General features: G+C 47.7%; 1 protein-coding gene across 26 annotated transcripts; it reads right to left on the bottom strand.

Annotated features, from left to right (window-relative positions):
- Positions 1–3983: 3983 nt before the first annotated feature.
- On the bottom strand, positions 3984–19291 carry Sf1 (splicing factor 1). Of its 26 annotated transcripts, none has more exons than XM_090347437.1 (14): positions 18500–19291; positions 16951–17079; positions 13554–13629; positions 10393–10545; positions 9899–9988; positions 9258–9441; positions 9050–9165; positions 8858–8965; positions 7458–7638; positions 6923–7196; positions 6584–6643; positions 6289–6468; positions 5357–5561; positions 3984–4925 (listed from the first exon to the last, which is right to left on the bottom strand). In XM_090347437.1, exons 1-14 carry the CDS (start codon positions 18900–18902, stop codon positions 4796–4798), a joined length of 2289 nt encoding a protein of 762 aa, XP_090203563.1. In that variant the 5' UTR covers positions 18903–19291; the 3' UTR covers positions 3984–4795. The 26 variants fall into 26 exon arrangements, with proteins under 26 accessions (XP_090203563.1, XP_090203564.1, XP_090203568.1 ...); XM_090347444.1 differs by having other exon boundaries at positions 3985–4925; positions 18872–19289; XM_090347448.1 differs by having other exon boundaries at positions 4789–4925; positions 6919–7196; positions 18872–19289.
- Positions 19292–19816: the final 525 nt, after the last annotated feature.

The raw sequence follows: 19816 nt of genomic DNA, 5'->3' as shown, positions 1-19816 counted from the left end.
AGGAAAAAAAAAAAAAAAGGCTGAGATCTGAGGATTGCAGTTCAAAGCCAGCCCAGGCAGAAAATCCATTAGATACCCTCTCCTAAACGGCAAACATCTGGACTGAAATTGTGGTTCAAGTGATAGAGTGCCTGCTGAGCAAGAAGGCCCAGCAACCAAAACAGTAGCACCCTGGTACTGGAAAAGGAGTGGAGGGGATGGGGAAGGGAGCACACTAGTAGGTCATGCCAACAATCGTACTCAGGAGTTTGATTTCTGAAAATTGTGATTCAAAGCTTGACTTGGGCTTTGAACTCTGGGCCTGGCTGCTGTCCCTGAGCTTTTAAGCTCAACAGCTAGTATTCTACACTTGAGCCATGGTTCCACTTACAGCTTTTTCTGTGATTAATTGAAGATAAAAGTCTTACAGACTCGACTGCTCTGGATGGCTTTGATCTCAGCCTCTTGACCATCTAGGATTAAGGATGTGAACCACTGACACCCAGCTCATTTTTTAAGTTTTTCATATTTCTACCTTAGCCTAAAGTAAATCCTTGCTAAAACTAAAAAGGAAGTCCAGAGCTTACACCTATCCCTCCCTTACAAAACAGGCAGGGAGTTTGGCCTAGTGGTAAGAGCGCTTGCCTAGCATGCATGAAGACCCAGGTTTGATTCCTTGGTACCACATAGAAAAAGCTAGAAGCTGTGCTATGGCTCAAGGGGTAGAGCACTAGCCCTGAGAAAGTCCAAGGACAGTGCTCATGCCCTGAGTTCAAGCCCCAGGACTGGCAAAAAAAAAGAAAAAAGAGCCTATTACCTTCCCACCATGTGGACTGATAACTGCAGGACCCTTCTAGGGCTTAGCTGTCCCCATTCACTGCTGATCTCCTAGCTCAAACATGGTGTTGAACCCTTTTTATCTAATTTATCTGTGGTGCTTGGATTTTGGGCCCAAGCGCTATCCCTGAGCTCTTCAGCTCAAGACTACTGCCCTATCCCAGGAGCCACAGCCCCACTTCCATTTTCTAGTGGTTAATTGGAGATAAGAGTCATGGACTTGGAATCTGGCTTTGAATCTCGATCCTCAGACCTCAGCCTCCTGAGTAGCTAGGACTATAGGCTTTGGTTGCTTTTTTTTTTTTTTGGTCAGTTGCGAGGCTTGAACTCTAGGAGCTGTCCCTGAGCTCTTCAGCTAAGGCTACCTCTCTTACCTTTTGAATCTCAGCCCAACTTCCCGATTTTTAGTGATTAATTGGAGATAAGAATAGCAGACTTTAGTGCCCAGGCTGGCTTTGAACCTTTATCTTCAGATCTCAGCCTCCTGAGTAGCCACCATGCCCAGCTCCTGCTTTGTTTTTTGGGCAGAGCCCAGGACGGTGGGGTATTTCAAAGACCAACTGGGGCCTATGGGAGGCAGGCCTATTGAGGGGAAGAACTGCCTGTACTTCTCTAAAGGCCAAGGTAGGTCAGCAGAGGCTGGACAGCTCCTATGAAGCCTGGTTCTAGGATGGCCAAATTGTTTAGCGAACTTTTTTCTCTGGACAGTTCTGGGGCTTTAACTGAGGGCGTGGGAACTGTCCCTGAGCTTTTTCCGCCCTAAGTGAGCATCCTACTGCTACAGCCACATTCCCAGCCCTGGAGGCTTCAACCTGCAAGCTCTCCTAGGTCTAACCCCAGCCCTGGCCTACACATTTCCTACTGCCATGATTCCTAGCAGAGGGGAGAGCAAGAAAAACTCCAACTACACATAGTGTACGTACTAGGGATAACGTATTTTCACTTTTGGGGCACTAGTGACAGAACCTAGGCCTCATGTACACTGAACAAGCGCTTTACCTCTGTATCCATATCCATTGTTAGGACTTGTATACATTTCAAATGGCAGCTCTCTGGTGTCTTCTACCATTACACCACTTCCAGCTTCGGCTGCACAACACAGCACCACATATTGAAAACTTCTAGTGTGGTTCTCCAACATAACCCTTGGTCTGCCTTGTCCCTTGGAGGGTTGCTGTGGGAACAGCTTAGTTTCTTTAGCAGTCTCCCCTGGGCAAGCCACTGCACTAATCAGGGTTATCAACTGAACATCCTAACTGCAGCAGCATGTATGGCCATACAAAATCTGTTACCACTCCCTATATTAAGACTTCACCATCTGGTTATGGACCTGAATCACAGCCTTGAATGGGGGGGGGTGGATAATGGGGAACTACAGTTTGAACTTAAAGGCCCCCCCCCCCTAAGCTTTACAGATAGGCTACCATTTGAGTGATATCCTCAGCCTAGCCATTTGAAATAGGATCTAGGTAGAGCAGGCCATCAGACCCTCATCCTGCTTCAGCTTCCCAACTATGGAAAAGCATCTCCATTAATACTTTTGATATTTTCCTGTTGCCAGCAGCCCTCCCTTGGGACTCTAGGCTCTCTATCCTGGGGAGACACCACTACATAGCCCTTCGTGTTCTACATGCCCCAGCCTGGTGAAACACGAAGGCTAAAATTTCACCTCCACTGCCCCCTTCCCCCTGTGCAGTTATCTCCAAGAACCGTGAAGGCACAGTTCCTTGCCTGAACTAACTTAAGGTTGTTTATGTCTAAGTTTCTAACCAGAAGCCTGGCTTGTCTAGACTGATCTTAGGTTTCTACAGAGCACTTGGCGGGGTCTCAGTAACAGCTCTCATGATGCTGACCTTTCCTTTCCCAACTGGCATGCCCCTCATCAAGTTTTGATGGGTGTGAGGATACTGCTGTAGGATAGACAGGCCTGTCACAACGGGAAAGGTTTTCAGTGGACCTGGGCGTTTCCTAGCTCCTCTCACTGCTACTAGGTACTTGCTGCAGCTAAGTGTTCATAGTTCTTTCAGAACTCCCATTCTGGCTTCTCTGCCACTATTTTAACACTCTGAAATCTTAACAGAAACTGCAGGGAGTAGAGGGAGGGAGCACATGCAGGCTGGGCCCAGGAGAGTCAGAGACAGCTGGGCTGTGGTTAAGTCATTTATTGATTTTATTTCTAAAACCCACATAGCGCCACTTTGCTGCTTCTAGAGCTTCAAAGAGCTAATTAACCGCCCAATGAGCCCACCAGGGAAACCAGGCTTGTAGGGGAAGCAATGAGGTAAAGCCAAGGTCAAAGAGGGCAGCAAGGCCCCAGTTACAGCAGTCAGTTAAGGACAAAGAGGAGGAAAATCTACACATCCTTCCCTCTACAGCTTAGGACCTCGCTAGGGAAGGAACTTGCCTGCATCTATCTCTGCTTCTCAAGCCCTCAGCCAAGTGCAAGCAGGCACCCTGACCACCAGAGCCCAGTCTACACAGAAGTTTAGGATGGTTCTCAGGCGTATCTGCCCAGCAACAGCAGAGCTAACACACAAGCTGAGACTACCATGAAATAGTGCATCTGTCTGTCTAGAACCAAGGTTCTTTATGAGAGGTACTTCCAAAGTATAAGGGGCACTTTACCTTGTCACCCCTCCCAAAGACCTGTGGTGCTGGCAGGCTGCAAGCCACCAGCAGAGAAAGTAAAAAGCCACTTGGCAGTTTTAATTTTAGCTGCTCTGTGCCTGACAGGCAGGATCAGTTGGCCTGACCTTTAGTGCCGATGCCTCCCCAAGCCCAGAGCCTTAATCAGGCGGCAGCTTGCAAGCACAAATCACAATTGGAGCCCATCAGAGGTCCAAACTCCAGGAAAAGGCATTCTAGAAGAGTCGTGGGAAGCACAAGGCGGCCAGGAGGGGTGAGGCTAGTGATCAGTTAGGGGAAGGAGAGGGAATTGTAGAATCATCCGCACAGTTCCCACAGCCCAGCCACATACAAGGAGGCAGGTGCGTGGAAGGTTTCTTCAGTTCATGTCTTGTGGCCGCATTCTAGGGAAAAGATAGGAGTGGTGTGGGGGGGGAGGGCAGGCGCTAAACACAAGGTAAGGTGACTTTGATGCTGCTATAGGCGATGGCAACACCTTCTCTCTTTAAAAGAAAATAAACAGACCCAGAAAACCACACTGCTCTTTTATTCAATGGAACATCCCCCCCCCCCTCAGCGCAGTGCTGATTGAATCAAACACTGAAAAAAAGCCCAGAGAAATTTCTGTAGATAAACCAGTGAAGAGAACGTGCGCTACACATTGTCAACATAATCACTCCATGGAGAGGGAAGGGGGCAAAAGAAGCAGAACAAAGAACAAGGGGCTCAAACCCCTAGACACTGCAAAACATTGGGACATTTGGGATAAAAATAAAACAGAAAAAGCTTTCCAGGAAGGAGAGGAACAAATGGCCCTGAGGCAGCTTAGGTGATCAGGAGCAGGGAAAGAACTCAAAGCAGCAGGCAGGCAGGCAGGCAGGCAGGCTGGATGGCTAGCCCAAGCTTGTGCTGGGCCACCTATTGCTGACAGGAGTGCAGAGGGGATATGGATCCTGGGCCTGGAGATTAGCCCACCCTCAGCAATTTCACATTTCACAAGACTTGACAACCGTGGCAACAGATTGCACACTTTAGAAGCAAAACATCTCTGGAAGTGTGTATGGCACCTTGAAAAACTTAACCGAAGGACACCCCCCACCCCACCCCCGCCCGCCTGACATTAATGGCCAAAGCCTGTGCCTAGAACCATTTGTTCCCCTTTCCTTAGCAAGAGATGGAGGAATAAAGACAAGGGAAAGGATTCTAATTGCAGCAGAAGACCGGGGAGAGCATCTCCTTGGACGGAGTCTGAAGAAAGGAAGAGGTAAGAAAGTAACAAAGGAAAAAGAAAAAAAATTAATAAAAATGTCACGATATGGAGCCAGCGTGTTCCGATTCCGTCCACAAAAATAACTCAGGCTGCTTTGCCGAACCATCCTGTCCACCAGGGGCGCTGCTGAGGCTGTCTGCCTGGAAGGGTCACCAATGGGCGCGGAAAGTCCTCACTCTCATGGCTCGGGCCATCGCCGCTGCGGGGAGGGATCCTGGTGGCCCGGTTTGGGGAGAGGCAAAGGGAGTTGGGTGAGGAGAGAAAGAAGACAAAGAAGACACTCGATGCTACGGGGCGCCAGAAGAGCCCAAGCTGGCGCCCCTACTACTGCCTGCACATTCCCAAGCGAGTCCTCAGCCGCTTGGCCCAGCCCAGTGCGTGCACACACACACATGCGTGCACACAATCACATGCGTGCGTCCCAATGTCTGGCTCCATATGGTGAGGTTCGGCGTGTTTAAACGAGACCAATTCTCTCTATATATAATATATATTTTCTTAAAAAACCAAGTCTAGTTCTGTGGTGGAGGCGGTGGGGGAGCTGGAGGCATCCCAAAGGGTGGCATGCCCGCCACCCCCATGCCCATCATGGTGACAAAATTAGAAGGGTCCATGGGAGGCGGAGGAGGGGGGGGCGGGGCATACATCATGCCGGCGGAACCAGGTGGTGGAGGCGGCGGAGGGGGAGGGGCCCCGGGCGGCAGAGGCGGCTGGACCCCGGGGGGCAGGGGCACCATAGTGGGGTTGCCTTGCATCTGAGGGGCTCCTGGAGAAGCTGCGGCAGCCGCCTGCTGCTGTTGCCATGGCGGGATGGACCCTGTGCCAGCGCTCGTGGTGGTAGTCGTCGTATCTGGGGTGGTAAAGAAGCCCAAGGTCACACGCGCGGGGGGGGCACACCGCGGCTCTCTGCGGCTGCTGCCTTGGGATGGGGGATGAGGGGCGCCTGCTCCTTGCTTGGCATGCGGTACGGTGGTGGGGGGCGGGCGGGCGGGGGCTGTCCTGGTGATGGGGAGTGAAGGGGTGGGCAGGACTACCCTGGGGGTCAGCCTCAAGGTCTCTGGGCTTAACATAGTAAGCCCTTTGTCACCAATGCCCCTGGAGGAGCTGAAGGTAAAATACCAGACACAAGAACCGGCTCTGACATCCCTCCGCCCAGCCGCCACCGCCACCACCGAACGGCACATTCAACACCAAGGCCACTGTCTCTCCCCACTGTCCCCACCTCTACAGTCGCTCCAGCCTAATCACAGCCCCCTCCAGAGCATGCATGCACCATCCCATGACCCTGAAAACAAGATCTAGTCAGCCAGCAGCTCACTTAGCCAGTGGAGAGATCCTAGACCTCCGGCGCCCTACCTGCAATAGCAGGCTCCCCTCCAGTCCCCACAGATCTCTCCCAGACACAACCACACCAAACATCAGCTCTCTTCCCCAAGATGTCCACTTGGGCCAGGTGGCCCCATTTCCAACCCCCTCCAAGACATGCCAAGGTGTCTCTGACCCTGTGAATGATTTTATGCCTCTCAGACCTAAGCCCCACACCACCCACCCCCATAAGCCCAAAATATTCTACTCACTTTGCTGCCATGGCAAGGGGGTACTGGAAGCCATACTGCTGCTGGGCGGAGGGGGTGGCGGAGGCTGCTGCTGCTGCTGCTGCCATGGGGGAAGAGGACCAGAGGGAGGGGGCGGGGGCTGCCCACTGGGAGGCGGCGGCGGCGGCGGCATCATGCCCATAGGCGGCGGGGGCATCATACCTACAAGGGAGGCAGAATAGGAGTGAGCCTTTGGAGAAGGAGACCTGGGCCAGAGCCCCATTCACATTCAACTTCCAGGCTTCAGTGGAGACCTAAAGCAAGCTGACAGTGTTACCTTTTCCTTGATGCAGGCGATAGACCCCAGAGCCCACAGGCGTACTTCCCAGGTACTGATCTTGATGGAAGGAAAGAGCAGGGACTTAGCAGGACATTTGAACTGGCCATGGAGTACATCCCCCGACAGCTTCCTCACATAGCTAAGTCACTTCTAAGAGCCCTGCCTCGATGGGCCACCCACCCAGTTTTTCCTGAGCCAGACAAATCTGTACCCTCTGCAAACCAACAGGCCTGATAGAACCTAGCCCCCAGTCAGCACTGCTGACTAGCTCAGTCGCCTGACACAAGCCCTTGTTTGTTCCAAAGCCCCAAGGTTTCTGGTGTGACACTTACTTACCCATTGGAGGAGGGCCATGGTGCCCAGGTGGATGGGGGCCCTGGTTCATCGGTGGTGGTGGCGGCTGCATCCAAGGAGGTGGGGGTCCATTTGGATTGTGCTGCATGGGATGTCCACCATGCCCACCTGTCAGGCTGGGCAATGGGTGTGGGAAGCTATGGGGGCCACCTCCGGGCCCACCAGGACCACCTCCATGCATGCCATGATAGGGCCGACTCTCTGAAGGTCCAGAATTCATCCAGGGCGGGCGGCTCTGGGTGGTGGACATGAGAGACTAGGTGAGAGCATTTCCCACTAACGTCCCTGGCCTGTTCCCCTGGCTGGCAACACTGTCCTTCTGGCTATGTCACAGGGCCAAAACATAAGGATGAGGCTTCCCAAAACGAGAGGGTACCTACACCAGCCAGACATTCCAGGAGAACAATGTTGCCAACCATGTCCATCACTCTACTCTACCCAAAGCCCTTGGCCATAGCTCCCAATCTCTGAGGAAGAGTGGGCAAGCTAGACCAAGACATCCAGTTTCAAGGCTCACCGGAGGAGGTGGATTATTGGCAGGAGCAGCAGGCCGAGGTGCACTGGCCAAGGGTGTGGTGGCAGGCCCAGAAGTAGAGCCCACAGATGCAGGAACAGGGGCTTCCCCGAGCTCAGCCATAAGGGACAAATATTCTTTATCCATCCTTGCTTTGTCCTGAGCTGACTGTGGATCACCAGGCCTAAAGAATGGTGAACACACACAGATAAAATGAAACTCAAGGAAGATTTGTTCGCCCCTGAGGAATTTCATTAAAAAAAAATCCAATCACTGGTCATCATCTAATGACTCAGTCATAGAACTATCAGGTTCTGTAGACTTCCTAAGAGTAGGACTAACGAGTTTATCCAATCCTACCCTCCCGGCCTGAGAGAAAATTACATAACACTGAAGTAACTATAATAAAAAAACCCCTTAAGAAACCTTTTTGCCATTGTGGGGCTTGAATTCAAGGTCTGGGTGCTGTCCCTGAGCTTTCTAGTGTTCTACCACTTAAGCCACAGTGTCACTTCTGATTTTTGAGGGGTTCACTGTAAAGAAGACTCTCACAGGGATTTTCTTGCCTGGCTTTAAACTGCAATCCTTAGATTTCAGCCTCCTGAGTAGCTAGGATTACAGGTGTGAGCCACCACTGCTTGGTCCTTACAAGTTTTTTGTTTGTGTGTGTGTGTGTTTTTTTTTTTTTTTTTTTGCCAGTGCTGGGGTTGAGCTTTCCTCAAGGCTAGAGCTCTACCACTTGAGCCACAGCACCATTTCTGGCTTTTTTTATGTATGTAGTACCAAGGAATAGAACCCAGGTCTTTGTGCGTGCTAGGCAAGCATTCTGTCACTAGGCCAAACTCCCTGCCCCCTTGCAGGGATTTAACTTAATCAGTTTAACTGATTAAATTCTTTCCACACCAGTGTGTATTGTATCAGGGCTTAAGAACTCAAGAGCTCTGCACTCTCAGCTTTCTCATTCAAGGATAACACTATTATCATTTAAGCCACAGATCCACTTCTGTTTTGGGGTGGCTAATTGGAAATAGGACTTTTCTGCCAAGCTGGCTTTGAACTACAATCCTTAGGTTTCAGCCTCGTAAGTAGCTAGAATTATAGACATGAGCCACCAGTGCCCACATGACTGCTTAGTCTTGAACAGATCTTAAGCAGTAAAGGTAGTCCACATGAACGCTGAGTCCCAATGAAAATGTACCCTATAACATGCAAGGCAAATTAGTCAAGGCAAATTAGTAAAAATAAGAGGCTTCCAGAAGGCAGTTTCTAATCGTCCTGAGCGATACTCATAACATCACAGGTCTGTAAGTGTGCTCCTCTTTGGTACATGGAATTCAACAACAGTGTGTGAAAGAGAGCTGTCTTATATACCACAGGATGCCACGAAAACGGTTGCCTCTCACCTCTGGAACTTGCAATCAGAAGCGATATGACCAGCCCCTCCACACTTGGTACACACTGTAGTATTGGTGATGCTGCGGGTCTCTGAGCTCTGCCAGGGTCTTAAGATCCTGTTAAGGAAAAAAAGTAATCAACTCAAGGGTGTGTGGACAACCTCTCTCTCTTTACAAAGCCTCCTCTACACCAATCGCTACCTGTTATCGTCCTCCCGAAGTGTGCCGTTCAAGCGAGCCAATTCTCGAAGTTGCATCTTCCGCAGGTCATTTTGGTCCTCTGGCGTCTCAATACCTTGCTTCAAGATGTTTCTGATCTAGGGTAGACAAAACATCCAGTCAGTCAGTTGCTGAAGTACATGGCTACCTCCTACAATTCTGGCAAGATGCTCTTTCTGTGGCCACTCACCTGTTCTACTGCTTTTTTGACATTCTCCATTGTATTGGCAGTAACTAGGGCATGAAGGGGCTCATCTTCTCCTGGCAACATCTGGCCATCCTTGCGTCCAACTTTCCCTTCTTTCACAGACCCTTTTCCCCGGATCATGATCTTAGCATTGCATTCTTTCTCAATGTTCTTCAGTGTGTTCCCTCTATCAGAAACAAGAAAGACGTGCATTTTACACCTTTAATACAACACCATATTCCAGAAGGAACGGACTGGGCTGAGTAGGCCACTTGTGGGAATCTAAGAGAGTAAAGAATTAGCAAGATTTTCTATCAAGAACTCAGTTTTGTAACGTATACTTCCAGATTAGCCCCAGTGAAATCTTGGGACTTCACTTCTCTGTAAATAAAAGGGGCCACTTGTGGGAATCTAAGAGAGTAAAGAATTAGCAAGATTTTCTATCAAGAACTCAGTTTTGTAACGTATACTTCCAGATCAGCCCCAGTGAAATCTTGGGACTTCACTTCTCTGTAAATAAAAGGGGAAATTTCAAGAATTGCTGGCAAAAAAAAAAAAAAGAGCAAAAATCAATGCCCTCCAGTAAAGGCAGGCATTAAGAGGTTCCAAAAAACTCTATACTGGACAAGTTACTAAATACTCACCTGGGCCCAATAAGCAGCCCCACAAAGTTGATTTCTGGATACTCATCTTGGGGGATCATTACTTTATCGCTCACACGAGTTGCTGGAGGTCTAAGAAGGAAAAGATTATCACCCACTGCACATTTACGGGAAGTGACAGATAACCATAACCTATAGGTCTCCTTGATACATATGCAAATTATGTTGGCTCACTCCTATAATGCAGGTTAATTAGGAGACAAAGCCATGAGGGCTGAGGTGCAATGCCAGTAATGGCAGACAAATCTGAGATTCTTCTCTCAGTAACTACTAAAAAGCTGAAAGTAGAGCTGTGATTTCAGTGGTAGAGCACACCAGCCTTGAGTAAAAAGAAGCTAAAAACCAGTCCTAGTCCCAAGCCCCCACAGCAGCAAACATACACAAGAAGTGAGTAGTTTTACAAAACTGCCCCAATAGATCACATATGACTTGCATGTGTCCCTGCCCTAGACTACCTAGCCCACTCCTCTGCTTACTTGTAATCTGCAGGTGGTTTAAAATCAGGATTGAGAGCCACCATCTCTGTGATAAGGTTGTGCCGTTCTTCTTCGAGTTTTTTGCGAGTACGAAACTCTCGAGTATTAAGCCTCTTCCCCTCGCTGTTGTAGATGGGTTCAGGGGAAGGGGACCTGTAGGAAACAGATCCCATTACTGTTCCACCCCAAATTCCCTCATTCCCACATGGACTACAGTCTTCCCAGCCCTTCTGCCTCAGACCCTAACAACACTCTTCGGAGGAACTGACCATAACGTGTGCTATTCAAGATAGTGTGGAATGGGGAGACGAAAGCTGGCTTAACATTAGGGGGACTGCAGTGTGTGTGAGAAAGGAAAAAAATTAAAATAAATGGGAGATGCTTCTAAAAGTGACTGGGGTGAAGAGACTGTCCTTTAAAGAATATTTGGGCTATAAATGGCAAGGACAGTATCATTCTTTGGGATCTTCATGATATGAATTTCTGACTTAAAAATTGCAATAATCCCAACTTAATAAACCATAGAAACCCCAAGTTTAGGCCAACTGTTAATTCTTGGAGAGCTCATGCCTATGAGGAAGAATATCTTATACCCCTGACACTTTAGTAAACATGAGCTCTTTCACCCAAAGCAACTGGGATTCAAGCTACTGCAGCTACTTGGCCCCCCTACAATGGAGAGAGATGGTGCAAGGCTTCATCTTTGCTTTTCCTTCAATGGCCTGGCTGGCTGTTTCCAAGGCCCAGTAGACAACCTGTGTCTGGCTGTTCGAAGTGGGGAGTCTGGGTAGAGAAAACCGTTAAAATGCTAAAGCAGCTTTTATAAGAGGCTGCCAATGCAGATTGGGTCAAATAGTTATCAAGGGTCTGAACCTGCCAACAGTAAGGGGGAAACCTATGATTCTCCACCAGAGTTTACAATTCCAGAAAGCAGATTTTTCTCTCATTTTTTTTTTTAGTAAAATGCTGATGCTATAAGCAAAAAATAAATAAAAAAATAGGTAATGATAAAATGGTCAGTTTACCACAGCTAGCTTTTTGCGGTAAATTTTTTTTTTTAAAAAGAGAAGTTACACTCCTAGAACTCTGAGTTGAGATTACAAAAAGGACCATAGCTTGATATTCTGTATGAAAATTTAGTAGCAGCTGCAAGAAGGGAAAAGACCATGTGGATCAGGTTATTTAAATTAAAAAAAAAAAGAAAAAAAAAACATCCTGAAAGTAGTCCAGACTCCTATACCCTTGGTTTTAGTTGAGAGAACTTTGCCTAGTTGGAGAGCAAGGACTGAACTCGGCTGCTCCCACTGTCTTCAGCCTAAAGGGAACCATGTCATACCACGTTACACACACGATGGAATAAAAGGTCAGGTTTGTTCATGGCTAATGACGCTAAATGACACCTCCGTTTCTAGCATTTATATAAGCTGTTAGCATAATCCAGTGATAGTCAACACAACACCAATGTACCCCAGCTCATGAGACTATCATCTTACATATTTAAGTCTACAACAAATTTTTAAAACATTTAATTGTTTAAGTTAAGCAACATTAAAAGAGCATTATAAAGTGGCTTAAGTTCAATATACCTTAAGAAACCATCTTATTAAGGTAAGAAATTCATGTATTTCCCTCCAACCTGGGCTCAAAAAAACAATCAAATCAGGCATTAGAGCCTCTTTCAAAACTGAACACGAGGAAATATTCTGCTCTGGTTTTATTTCTAACACACTTGACATTTCTAAAACCCACCCCAAGGTTGTCTAGAATTGAGCATTTCTGGCTAATCACCAAAACTAGCTGTGTCAGAGTACCGAACTAGCCTTTTAAAGGCACCACAACAGTTTCACCTCTAACTAAAGTGTGGAAATAAAAAAAAAAAAAAAAAAGCTAATAATCTAGGTTAGATTGGTAGACTTCTTCACCTAGAACAAGCACTGGATTGATCAACTAAATTCTAATCCCAGGAAGCAAAAGTTAAAAACTCAATCTTTGGAGGAATTGCCTGGTAATCTGTGGACATATTATTAAAGGGAGAAAGGCCAAAAAGGCACAAAACAGTTGTGGTCTACAACCTACAATGTTTTTTTTTCTAAAAATTAAAAATCTCCAAATAAAAAATATAGAACACAACAGCTTTCCAACCAAAATCTATAGATAAAAACAAACACAGTAAGTAAAATTGTAGTCAATATGGAGAAAAAAAGTCAATTTGTTTCCTGGCAAAGGACAGCAGAAAGATGCATATTTGAGTGACTATTTGCAATCAATATATCATCTTCCTGACTTAATGAGGTATTAACTGGATAAGAAAAGCCAAAAACCACTACATTTCCAAGAAATTATACTGCATACACTAAACTATCCCACTGAAGAAAAAGTAGTGTGTTTCTATTAAATGACTAAACTCAAGGTGTTCAAAGATCAGCAATAAAATTCCAGTTTAAAAAGTTCTCCCTGGTATAATCCTTTTACTTCTCAGAAGGGAGAAAAACTAAACTGAAATAATAGTACCACAGGTATTTGAAGCCCACATTCCCTTTTATTAAAAAAAAAATTCAATTAACAGAACTAGTTGCTTGTCTTTTCAGAACAAGTCACAATATTCTGGCCCCTCCCAAGTCCCCAGGCAACAGCCAAGTCTGAAAATTAATTGGCATTGAAGGAAGTTGGTTAGAAATCTCCTCTCAAAAATAGGAGCAGGAACACTCCAGCAATAAGTCAGCCATGTTTCCGGCCTATTCAAATTCAGTGATGTCCAAAAATATTCTTAAGCCCTACATAATATATATTCCTGTGAAAAAAAAACTACACCCTAGACTTTCAGCCAAAGCAGGTACTGAAAAGGGAGGTTTAATGTCATCTTTCACTGTCTCTAGGGTTAGTAAATAAGGTTAAAATCTACATGCTTACCAATTAGAAACCAGTTGTCCATTTTCCTGTAACTTTTTATTCTCCCAGTATTTAACGTTTCATTCCAATTTTCTAACTGTCAACTGACCACATATGTACTGCTAATAAAACCCTAATCCCAAAATGGTCAGAGCACCAATCATCTTAACTAGGATTTTATTGAACTGATACACAATATGTTGCCACCAGTAAAACGTATTGAGAAAAAAGGTAAAAGCGTTACTGTCAGCTGGTTAAAACTGTTTCCCAACCTGTCCTCAGGGTTAGGGGGGATGCCCAGGTCTCCTGTGCGCAGTTTACGAGTCAGGTCTTCTATCTGCAGTTGCACTGGAAGAAACCAGGTTAGGAAAGAAAAAAAAGGATGGAAAAAAGACAATGTTACCAAAAAACATCTCAAATCTCAACAACAAGCATGAAGAACTCGGAGACTTTGAAAGGGACGATTGATCAGTGAACACATTGAGGCAAAACCCCCAACCACCTATTGGCAGGAGTCCATTTACATCTACAGGTGTTTTCACTTCAAAATGGTTATCACATAAGGAAGCAAACAGTTTGTTGGAAGAGGGGTTAGCAGTGAAGACTCTTCACTAGGGCTAACATCAAAGCAAGTATTAGAAGGATTCGCCTCTCCCTCCCCATCAACGCTTGCTTACAACTGGCACTCAGAACCAACACCATATATTGTACCACTGATAACCTGGTTCCCACCAAACTGAGTTTATTTTCTCTTCATTCAATACTAAACACAGTCCATAATGAGACTCAATTAACAATGGGACAAGGAAAAATCAGTTGAGCAAACATGTTTTCATGAAGACCTGGTTAAAACTCCTTAAATTAATTAATAACCATTTAATAACCATTTCAACACCTTATATAAATTTGTGCATTTGCTTTATACAATTAGACCTATACACTAAGGTCTCCCAGTAGACACAGTTTTTATCACACCATATGCCTCTCCACAAGGTGCTAGTTGCTCATTTGCAGATCTACTATTAATTTAGAAAGTAGGTATGTAAAGAGGGCCAACGAAAATGTATATAGCCTTCGGGCCTTGACTTGAGGCTACATAAGAAAAAAAAAAAAGAGTTCCACAAAAACAGTCTGAAACTCCAGGGAAAGATAATGGGGCTGCACAGCCAGAGTGGTTTTCAATGTGCTGAATAACCTCCTACACCTTACCTTTGTAGTATCCTAGAGCTGAGCAGGCATCACTAATGAGGGCAAGTTTTATGGAGTTGAGATAAAATTGAACTATTTCCAAGACAGAATTGATGCAAGTCTAACTCTAGATGCTCCTCTAATTTAAGCATGTCTCACAAGACCTTAACTACACCCTTATACTGAAACCCTACAGAAATCAAAGTTCATTAATAATGATATCGGGGACATTCTAGACAAGGCAGTGTGTACCAGAGAAGACAAAAGATGAACAAGATACACACATAGCTCTTTACTGGAGAAGCTGACTTTGTAATCAAGTTATTAGCTCAACAACTTAGACTGAAAGTAATTTTGTAAGACACCTGGGGAGGAGGGAGCCAACCTGATTATGCTATAACAAAGAAGTGAAGCTGCAGTTTAAGTGGTACAGCACTAGCCTTGAATACAGAGGCTCAGGAATAGCACCCAGGCCCTGAGTTCAAGCCCCACGACCAACAACAACAACAAAAAATTAAATCAAGGTTGCTGTTTCTTTGGAGCAGGACTAACACCTTCTGCTTTGATTCTAATTTGATGATAGCTGTAAGTAGTTCTGGGTGCTTAGTGCATTCCTAGACAGATCTTTATAATAAAGAGAACTGGAGCTCTAAAGTTTGTTTTTCCCAATTTTTACATATGTTTTCTTGGGACAACTCTACTAGGAGCATTTCACAAGGTAAAAAAAATCCAACAATAGTCTAATGAGACCTAAGGGAAGTACACAGGAACAAGGAGAAAGTAGTAGTAGTCAGGAGATAATTTCAATGCTCCCAAATTCCCAGCAATTTAAAACAAAACCAAAAACCAGGAAACTAACTGGGTGCACGTAGCTCACATCCATAATCCTCAGAGGCTGAGATCTGAGGACTGCAGTAGGAAGCCAGCCTGGGAAGTAAAGTCCACAGAACTCACCCCAATTAAGCATCAAGAAGAAAAGCTAGGCTAGGGGACGGGAGTTTGGCTTAGTGGTAGAGTTGCCTAGCATGCATGAAGACAGGGTTGATTCCTTAGTACCATATACATACAAGAAAGCTGGAAGTGGTGCTGTGGCTCAAGTGGCAGAACACTAGCCTGGAGAAAAAAGCCCAAGGACAGTGCTCAAGCTAAGTTCAAGCTTCAGGACTGGCAAAAAAAAAAAAAAAAAAAAAAAAAAGAGGGAAAAAAAAAAAGCTAAAAGTAGAGCTTTGGCCCAAATGGTAGATAGCACTAACCTTGAGCTTTTAAAAAAGCTTTTAAAAAAGCTCAAGGAGGGGCCAGGAGTTTGGGCCTAGTGGTAGAGTGCTTGCCTAGCATGCAGGAAGAACTGGGTTAAGATTCCTCAGTACCACATACATAAGGGGAAAAAAAAAAAAAAAAAAAAGCCAGAAGTGGTGCTGAAGCTCAAGTGCTAGACCTCTAGCCTTGAGAAAGTCCAAGGACAGTGCTCAGGGCCTGAGCTCAAGCCCAGGCCTGGTAAAAAAAAAAAAAAAAAAAAGCTCAAGGACAGCAACTCAAGCCCTGATACCAAGCCCCAGGAAGCCCTCCACCCCAAAAAAAGGAAACTAAGAACTTCCAAATTCAGATCTCACTGGCCTTGAAGCTTTTTGTTTGTACAAGCCACACAGGTGGAGGTGGAGGCTTCAATCTTGGATTGAATTCCCCCAAAGGGATATTTGGTTAGTAGGAAATGTTCATCAAGTGCACCTTTTCAAGACAGTTGCACATATAACTTTGCATTAGGGATCTTGCATTAAAGAAGTCATTTTTAGGTTAATTTCAGTTACACTGTGGATAGTCATCTCCTACCACATCATTTCAGATCAAGCAGTATAGTCCTTCCCAGTACTCCCTTAGTAGTAATACAAAGAGCCTTCATCTTAAGACAGCTCTGCAAAGACCAAACCAGATGCTGGAGGGAAGGTTAAATTCAACAAAATGGTGAAAGGGGTAAACTGTAAGTACACTTTCAGAACCACTTTTTGTTCAAACTGTTTTGTACCTATAAAAAATAAAACCACATTTTAGGGGAAAGGAGGAATATAAAATTATAGTCATGCTGTGAGAAAGGTACCTGGTTTAAAACGACACATCTGCAGTGTTCTCCACTGGGGCCTGTCCAGAGAGGCAGATAACACTCACCCCATCAACTGGCAAGGCACAGCAGATGAAAACGTTTGGCTGCTGTCTAGAGAGGCTATTTACTCCTAAGTGTCTGCTACCTTCCTGGCACTTGTGGAGAACACTGCTGTTAGGAACAGATCAGAACAAGGAGCTGCTGACGCAGGACTCACTAAGCAAAATTTGATGGATTATACCAAAGTCATGAAAGTACACCTGGTCATAAGTAGTCTGGACAGAGAGCACTAAAGCCTCAAACTTTTTAGCAGATGTGTAACTCAGAAAAATTACTAACAATAACAATCTTTTTAAAAAATGCTTAGATGCAGAACGTGTATTTACCTATGTAAGCTCTTTCCTGTTCCCGAGTAAGTCCTGGGGGGATAACAGTGGGCATGCCTGGAATCACTGTCTTCTGTTCCATTGTGTCTTGATTCCAACGGCTCCGCTTCCGCTTCTTACTTGGAAAGTCTAAAAGACAGACAAAGTCCATCAAATACAAATGAAGACCAGCTAGCTTTAACTACAAACAAATTCAGCAGTCTTAACCTATTATGAAAAACCTCAGCAGACTAGAAAACCCAAAACCTTGACCTAAAATTTAAATGGTGAATGGATGATAAACGAGGTCAAAGATGCGAACATCCTGCCACTACAAGGGAACCTGATCCTGTATCAGAACAATTTACCATTTCACATTTGTAAATTTTTTTCTGGAATAACTTCCTTCCCTCCTCACTTCCTCAGTGCAGTGCATCAACCCAGATCCTTGCTAGATATATACTCTTATCACTAACCCACAAACACAAGCCCCAATCATGGTAACAAGTCAAATGTATTAAACTTCAAAGAACTTAGAAGTATGGGGGGCTGAGAATGTGGCACAGTGGTAGAATGTTTGTCTAGCATACATGAGACCTTAGGTTCCTGAGTAACACAAACAGAGAAGTCCAGAAATAGTGCTGTGGCTCAAGTGGTAAAATGCGCCTTGAGTAAAAGGAGCTCAGAAACCATGCCCAGACCCTGGGTTCAAGCCCCACCCAGGACGGGTAAAAATAAATAAAATTTAATTTGGAAAGAGATACATGTAATTTGTCAACATGTCAAATGGTCCAGGAAGACAGAAAAACTGAAAAGCATAATGAACAGGCTGCGTAAAGCAATAATGAGAGACTGCTGGCAATTCCCACCACAGCACGCTATATTCAACTGTTCAAATAGGAACCCTATTATGTCCTAGTGTATTTAACAGAAAAAAAAAATTAAACCAAAATGAATAATGGCTACTAATTTCCTTTCCTTGACACATTCCTTGACACAGGGGGAAAAAAAAGCCCTTTAAAGGCCTTTTAAAACAATGAGGACGAATTTGAGAACTTTACTGGGTAAATGAAGAAGATCCAGATACAAAAAAAAAAAAAAAAAAAAAAGCATGAAGCCTTCCAGCCTCTCCAAGGTTAATATCTGGGTATTTCCCTTTTCGCCGTCTAAATCCAAGAAGGGATCTAGTTCCACGTTGCCAGCGGACCTCTTCACCCCTCACGGGACCCACACCCCCCACTTCCCATTACTCCATCAGGTCGGGGGACAACAAGGAACTACGCGGATTTCGGAGTTACGCCACCAAGCCAGGATACCAGATTGCGACTGCGCAGAGCGCTCCTCCCGCCTCGCCGCCTCCCCCCTCCCCCGCCGCGCGTGCGCACTCGAGGCCTCGGGAACCAGGCCGCGCGCGCGCGCCCTGGGGCACCTCCGCCCGGGCCTCCCACGAGCGCGCGCGCGCGCGCTCCCCGCCGCGTGCAGCCGCCGTCGCCGCCGCCGCCGCCGCGCGCCCCTCCGCCGGCCGGGCCCGTCCGCGCGACGCCTCTCGCGCTCTCACGGCCCGACTCACCTCCTCCGCCGCCGGCCGGGCCCGGCTGCTGGTCCTGACGCGGCGGCTGGGGTGGCGGCTGCGACGGCGACACGCGCTGGTAAAGCGGCGGCGCGGGGGACGGCTGCGGTGGCGGGTACGAGGTGCCCGGGGACGGCGGCGGAGGCGGCGGCGGCGGCGGCTGCTGGGGCGGCGGGGGGGGCGGCGGCGGCGGCGGGGGGGGCGGCGGCGGCAGCGCCGCGAAGGGGAAGGCCGCGGTCAGGGCCCCCATGGAGCTCACGGACGGGGGCGGCGGCGGCCCGGGCGCTAGCAGCCCCGCCCCGGGCGCAGGCCCCGGCTCGAAGACCCCTTTGGGCCCGGGAAGCGGGGGGAGGCCGGGGGGACCCAGCTTACCCAGCGGCGTGGCGTTCGCTCCGGTCGCCATGGCGCCCCCGGGGACCGGCACCAGCAGCTCCTCTTCCGCTGTGGCGGCTTCTCCTTCGCGAACCTTCCAGGGGGGGAGGGGACCCGATTACGCGGCCGCGGAGCGCGGGGAACCCGTCCTCTCACGAGGCGGGCGGCGGCGGCGCGAGACGCACAAAGAGGGAGGAGAGAGGGCGCCGCGGGGGCGGGGGGGCGGCGGGGCCGCGGCCTGGATTGGGCCGGGCCGGGGCGGAGGGTCGCAGCCGCCCGCCTCCGATTGGCAGAGCGCTGGTCCTCCTCGCTGCGTCCTGGGATTGGCCGAACCGTTAGGCCGGGCGAGGAAATGGCGGCGGAGGCCCGCGAGCGGTGAGGTGTCGAAGCGCGCACTTCGTTTGTTACAGCGCGGAGTGAGCTCGGAGGCCAGAAGGGAGGGGAAGGGGTGGGGCCCGCTCTGTGACGTAAGAGGGCGGCGCGCTCTCATTGGCTGGCGGCGGAGAGCCAGTCACTACCGTTTGCGCCGTAGTGACCTAGGATTGGCTGGCGTTCCCTTCTGGCCTCCCCTCCCCCCCCCGGGACTCGTTGCCCGGTGCTCGGAGCGAGAAGACGCTGCCGAAAAGCCCCGGCCGGCACGGGATTTGAGGCGGGAGGAAGGGTGGGAGGAGGGAGCACGAGTTGCGCGTGCGTACTCGGGGTAAAGCGGCCTTGGCTCTCGGCTGATGACCCTTGAGTCCGGAACCAAAGCCCTAAGTGACGTCAATCAGCGCTCCCTTGGTAACCGGGAGCCGCGGGGCCCGTCGGGAGAGGGGCGGGCTCGCGCCGCCAGGAAGAGCCGTTGACACTGCAGGTAGCTGTTCATTTCCTGAGTTTGGAGGGGGGGTTACGGAATAATCTAAAAGTCTATTGAAGTGTCTAAGACAGTACCTGAGCCGATGGCAC

Source organism: Megascapheus bottae, chromosome 16, assembly GCF_031878675.1.
Source record: "Megascapheus bottae isolate mThoBot1 chromosome 16, mThoBot2.hap1, whole genome shotgun sequence".
Lineage (NCBI taxonomy): Eukaryota > Metazoa > Chordata > Mammalia > Rodentia > Geomyidae > Megascapheus > Megascapheus bottae.
This window is presented reverse-complemented; position numbering and strand designations above follow the sequence as displayed.

Excerpts from the sequence above, each read along its gene's own strand:
- Sf1 (XM_090347436.1), bottom strand. The coding sequence starts at position 18,902 with ATGGCGACCGGAGCGAACGCCACGCCGCTGGGTAAGCTGGGTCCCCCC. Across the intron at positions 7,639-8,857 it reads TCTGATTGCAAGTTCCAGAG|GCCTGGTGATCCACAGTCAG; the intron begins GTGAGAGGCAAC and ends ACCATTCTTTAG. Across the intron at positions 6,469-6,583 it reads TCGCCTGCATCAAGGAAAAG|GTATGATGCCCCCGCCGCCT; the intron begins GTAACACTGTCA and ends CCTCCCTTGTAG.